General features: G+C 52.7%; 1 protein-coding gene across 1 annotated transcript in view; it reads left to right on the top strand.

Moving 5' to 3' along the window:
• The first annotated feature begins 460 nt into the window (after positions 1–460).
• Positions 461–6,000, top strand: part of Idh2 (isocitrate dehydrogenase (NADP(+)) 2) — a 28,426-nt gene continuing 22,886 nt past the window's right edge. The window contains exon 1 of the mRNA XM_004658189.2: positions 461–611. Coding sequence (XP_004658246.2) covers positions 497–611 — 115 coding nt within the window. The 5' untranslated portion in view covers positions 461–496. The remainder of the gene's footprint in view (positions 612–6,000) is intronic.

Raw genomic sequence — 6,000 nt, 5'->3', positions numbered from 1 at the left:
CGGAGCTCAACTCTGGGTTCTAGTTAGTTTACCAGACCAGATGGATCTGGGCGCTGACTCGAGAAGACTCCGATGCATTAGTCTTTGACTCAAGAACGCAGAACCTGCTAACTGGTTTGATGAATGCACCTTGGATGTCACCTCACCAACCGCCAAGGATGCAGGGGGTTCAGGTGAGGTCCTGGTGGAAGTGGGTCATCGTGGAGCGACTCGAGGACCCTCGGGGACTGCGTGGGTCTCACGGCCCGTAACTCCTCGCAAGATCTGGACCGCCGCACCCAGAAAGCGCGGGCTCAGTGCCGGGGCCGGCCAGGCTCCGGGCCCAGGCCGCAGGGAGGTCGGGCGGGCTCCGGCTCCGCCTCCCACCCGGCGAGGGCCAATGGTGCAGCGGGCTCGGCAGCCCCGCCTCGAGCTGGGTCGGTCGGCCAGGGGCTGGCCGAGCCCCCGCCGCAGGCAGCCTGGTGGAAGCGGCTCTCTGGGACCTCGCTTGCACGGGATGGCCGGCTACCTGCGGGTCGTGCGCTCGCTGCGCAGAGCCTCGGGTTCGGGGCCAGCCTGGGCGCCGGCGGCCCTGACCACTCCCAGCTTGCCGGAGCAGCCGCGGCGCCACTGTGAGTGTCGCACCGGGGAGGAGCCGGGTGGGCGCGGGCGCGCGTGGCATCGCGACGTGGCGACTTCCCCGGCGGGGATCGGGGAGCGTGGCTGGGGGGGGGGGCGGAGGAATCGCGCTCACGGAGGGCCTGGAAGTGTGTGGGTGTGTGTGTGTGGGGGGGTGCGGCCTGGCACCGGGCTCCGGCGCCTGGCATTTCCGGGCTGCAGCCGGCGCAGGGGTGGGGGGCTCGGTGCACCGTGGCTGGCAACTGGTGGTGGCCCGATCGTTGGTGCTTGTTTGGAGCCTGCAAAGGCTCGGGGCTGCTCTGCGCCCCTAGGTATTCCGGGAAGGGGCTGGAAAGGTGCCGGGACCCTAGGGTGCCCTGTCCACGTTGAATCACTGGAGCAAGCAACCGGGACTGCGTTGGCCTGGCCCGGGACGGCTGTGCGCGCGGGCCCGGCGCAGACAAAGGCGGGAGGCCGCGGCCGCCCCTTCCCCCGCTCCCCGCGGGCCCCGCCGCCTTCCGTCCGCGCCTGCAGGCCTACGTCAGCTATTTTTGGAGCCGTTGCTCAACAGCTGGGGGAGTGTCCTTTCATTTTTTTTTTTTTACCCCCTTTTGTTTAGCTGCCACTCCCCCCATCCTTCGCCTTCGCAGCTGCGCGGGATGGATGGATGGGTGGGAAGGGGCTCTGTTGAGGGCCTCTCCAAGGCTTCATTGAGCCTTTCTTTCTTTTTTTGGGGGGGGTGGGGGTGGGTGGGTTTCGAGGTAGGGTCTCGTTTCTAGCTCAGGCTGACCTGGAATTCACTATGTAGTCTCAGGCTGGCCTCGAACTCACGGCGATCCTCCCACCTCTGCCTCCCCAGTGCTGTCATTAAAGGCGTGCGCCACCATGCCCGGCTCTTTGATCTTTCCTGGCCGGGCTGCTAGCCAGTGAGCTCTGCTTGGCGTCCAGGACTTTGGAGATAAGGTCAAAAATGTCAGCTTTCCTCCCAATCAGCCGTCCCCACGGCTTCGGCATCCGGAGCGTCTTTAGCTCCCTGTCTAAGTGTGAAGACCCCCGAGGTAAAAGAAGCACCCGACTTAGAGACTCCCTGACCATGGCCACGCGAGGTGCCGGGCTTGGCATGTGAACACCAGCCTGCATCCCAGCCTGGGTGCCCAACAAAAGGCAGAGAGTAATGTAGGGCCCTTTGCCTCTTTGGACGGCTGTAACCACCGACCTCTTTTCTGACCTGGTCCAAGGCCCCTTGAGGAAGAAGGGGTGGAATTTGCGCTGGTCAGTGATATTTTAACTTCGAGTGGAAGCAGCTGACCAGAGCTAGAGGAAGGGAAGGGCCTGGGCTCAGACCCTCTCCCTTGCCAAGGAGAAAGGGTCATTTCTGCTTTTATAATTCTGGGCACTATCTGAGCAGTCAGTCCTGAGACCCCAAGGTTTCAAGTACCCCAGACTCTTCCTACCTCCCATTCCCATATGCTACCACCTTTAACCAAGCCTGAATTTACAATAAAAGGAAGCAATCAGAAAAATGACGCTAATGAGAAAATAAGGCTTTGGGAACTTGCATTTAGATGCATACTTAAAAGCAGCCAGTCGAAGGTCCTTCTAGAAGTCCCCAAGTGGGGTGGTGAGTGGGGGGAGGGGGGGAAATGCCTGCGGACTGAGTTCACCATGGGACTGTACTGCTGAGAGCTTTGCCAGCTTGTTACCTGGCAACACTGCTGGAGAAGGAATATTTGACCTGTCCCTTTCTGAGGAAAGAAAATGTTGGCTAAAACAGTCATACATCTCTGGTAGTTCCCACGCGTGTCTCTTTCTCACTTTGTAGTCTCCAGTGATTACTGCTGGCAGGTTTAATAAGTTAAAAGCCTGCGTAGATGGTCTTGGGCTCTAGACCCTCCGTGGGACAGCTGAGAATTTACCTAAACTTACTCTTCTTTTTTTTACTTTAAAAATATTATTTATTTGAGAGAGAGAGAAAATGAATGTGTGCATCCTGGCGCCCTGCCACTACAAACGAACTTCAGACACACGCACCACTTTGTATCTGGCTTTATGGAGGTGCTGGGAACTTGAACCCCAGCTGTCCGACTTTGCAGACAAACATCCTTAACCATTGAGCCATGTCTCCAACCCGCCTACCCTGACTTTCTTGTATTCCACTCCTAGCCAGAAACTTTCTAATCTCGTCACCACCTTAAGATCCTACCTTGAAAAACCAAAATAAAATAAAAATAAATAATAAATAGATAAATAAAGAAAACCTAGTTGAGGATGGGCTAATTTCAGTCAGAGTGGGCAGGGCGGGGAATGGCTGTTTGGTGTAAGAAGTCAGGGTCACAAAAATAAATTCTAGACTGATTGAGATGGGGAGGGGATATGATGGAAAATGGAATTTCAAAGGGGAAGGTGGGGGGGGAGGGAATTACCATGGGATATTTTTTATAATCATAGAAAATGTTAATAAAAATTGAGAAAAAATATAAATGGAATGAAAAATAAATAAATAAATTCTAGGTGGGGGATTTTTCTTTTTTCTTTTTCTTTTTTTTTTTTTTTTGAGGTAGGGTCTCACTCTAGTCCATGCTGACCTGGAACTTGCTCTGTAGCTCCAGGTTGCCCTTGAACTTACTTTGGTCCTCTTACCTCAGCCTCCTTAGCCTCCCAAGTGCTGGGATCAAAGACATTCAAAGTTGTTTTTTTTTTTTAAATAATTTTATTCATTTATTTCAAGTAGAGTATGATAGAGGATGCCAGTGCTAGGGCCTCTTGCCCCTACTCCAGATGCGTTTCACACCTGTGCATCCGACTTTACGTGGATGCTAGGGAATCGAATCCAGGCTGGCAGGCTTTGTAAGTAAGTGCCTTAAATTTCTGAGCCATCTCCCTGGCCTCAACAAAATCCTTTTTATTTATTTTTTATTTTTGTTTTTTTGAGGTAGGGTCTCGCTCTAGCCCAGGATGACCTGGAATTCACTATGTAGTCTCAGGGTGGCCTTGAACTCATGGTGATCCTCCTACCTCTGCCTCCCCGAGTGCGGGGATTAAAGTCGGTGTGCCACTACGCCTGGCTTTCTTATTTATTTATTTATTTGAGAGCGACAGACACAGAGAGAAAGACAGGTAGAGGGAGAGAGAGAGAATGGGCGCGCCAGGGCTTCCAGCCTCTGCAAACGAACTCCAGACGCGTGCGCCCCCTTGTGCATCTGGCTAACGTGGGACCTGGGGAACCGAGCCTCGAACCGGGGTCCTTAGGCTTCACAGGCAAGCGCTTAACCGCTAAGCCATCTCTCCAGCCCTGGCTTTCTTTTTTAAAGATAAGAAAACAGGAACAGGTTGCCCATCGCCTGGCAGAGCCACCATCTGCCTCTGGTGCATTCTGCTGTTGAGAACTCTTTGGCCTGTGTGTGGCAGTGGTCTCAGGGAGGTGGGAAGGACACAGTCAGCAGCAGGAGGTGAGAGCAATGCAGCCCTGATGTGAACTTGGCCTTCATTTGTATTATTTCTTTCTACTTTTTTTTTCCAGGTAGGGTCTCACTCTAGTCCAGGGTGACCTGGAATTCACTATGTAATCTCAGGGTGGCCTTGAATTTATGGGAATCCTCCTACCTCTGCCTCCTAAGTGCTGGGATTAAAGGCATGTGCCACGACACCTGCCTTTTTTTAAAAAAAAAACTTGAGAGAGTATATGAGAGTGGGTGTACCAGGACCTCCAGTTAATGCAAACAAACCCCAGATGCGTGTGCCACCTCGTGCATCTGGCTTACATGGGTCCTGGGGAATCCAACCTTGGTCCTGGCTCTAAGCCGTCTCTTCAGCCCTGTTTATTTTTCTTATTAAATTTTTATCAACAGCTTCCACAATTATAGACAATATACCATGGTAATTCCCGCCCCCCACTTTCCCTTTTAAAACTCCACTCTCCATCATATCCCCTTCCCCTCTTAATCAGTCTCTCCTTTATTTTGATGTCATCATCTTTTCCTTCTTTTACCATAGTATTTTGTTTTTTTTTTCCCAAGGTAGGGGCTCACCTTAGCCCAGGCTGACCTGGAACTCACTCTGTAGTTCCAGGCTGGTTTCAAACTCACAATGCTCCTCCTACTCTGCCTCCTGAGAGCTGGGATTAAAGACATATTCCACCATGCCCTGTTACTGTGCAAGAACTGGGAATAAGAGGGGGAACAGGGCTGGAGAGATGGCTTAGCAGTTAAGGCGTTTGCCTGTGAAGCCTAAGGACCCATGTTCAACTCTCCAGATCCCACATAAGCCAGACACACAAGGGGGGGCGCATGCATCTGGAGTTTGTTTGCAGTGGCTAGAGGCCTTGGAGGGCCCATTCTCTCCCTGTCTCTATCTCTAATAAATAAATAAAAATAAATGTAAAAAAAAAAAAAAAGAGTGGGGACAACTCCTGCCCTTTGGATCTTTAATTCTAAGGTAGATGGGGGAAAGGTAGCAAACATGATAGAAGCCTGCTTTATGGTCATGTGAGCTAAGGAGAGAAGAAATAAACAAGAAGGCATGCGTGAAGACTTGAATGGGGCAGCCAGGAAACACCGAGTGTGAAGCCTGGGAAGGGGAGGAAGCAGGTGCCGAGACCACGGAGGAGGCGCACGGCTGACCCGGGATGCACTGTAGTGCGTGGCCGGCGCATGCGTGATGAGGTCTGGCAGTGGTGGCCTGTTTGTGCCGAGGTAGGGTCTCATATAGCCCAGGCTGGCTTCAAACTTTCTGTGTAGTCAAGGGTGCTCGTTAACGTCTGTCCTCTTGCCTCTGCCTTCCCAGTGCTGGCGTTAGTTGATGGTTGATGATGTGCTGAACCCAGGACTTCATGCGTGCTAGACAAGCACTCTGCCAGCTGAGCTATATGTGCCCAGCCCCACCCCTTTTTGTGGTCCTGGGGACCAAACACAGGCCTTGCACAACATAGAAGGTACATGCTGTATCCTTGAGCCACACCCCCAGTTTATAGGCCATTTCCCGCCACCCCGCACCCCCCCCCCACAGGGTCTCACTGTAGCTCAGGCTGACCTGGAATTCACTATGTGGTCTCAGGCTGGCTCGAACTCATGGCGGTTCTCCTACCTCTGCCTCCCGAGTGCTGGGATTAAAGGCATGTGCTACCATGCCCGGCATTGTATGCCATTTTTTAGACGTTGTCTATTATTATTTTATCACATTATATTATTATTATTATTTGGTTTTTCGAGGTAGGGTCTCGCTCTAGCCTAGGCTGACCTGGAATTCACGATGTAGTCTCAGGATGGCCTCAAACTCTGGCGATCCAATCCTTCTACCCCTGCTTCCCAAGTCCTGGGATTAAAGACATGTGCCACCACTTTTTTTTGGGGGGGGGGGTCTAAGCAGGGTTTCCTTCTAGCTCTGGCTGATCTAGAACTCACCCTG

The sequence above is a fragment of the Jaculus jaculus genome, chromosome 3 (assembly GCF_020740685.1).
Source record: "Jaculus jaculus isolate mJacJac1 chromosome 3, mJacJac1.mat.Y.cur, whole genome shotgun sequence".
Classification (NCBI taxonomy): domain Eukaryota; kingdom Metazoa; phylum Chordata; class Mammalia; order Rodentia; family Dipodidae; genus Jaculus; species Jaculus jaculus.
The sequence above is the reverse complement of the archived record's forward strand: the minus strand, read 5'-3'. Positions and strand labels throughout refer to the sequence as shown.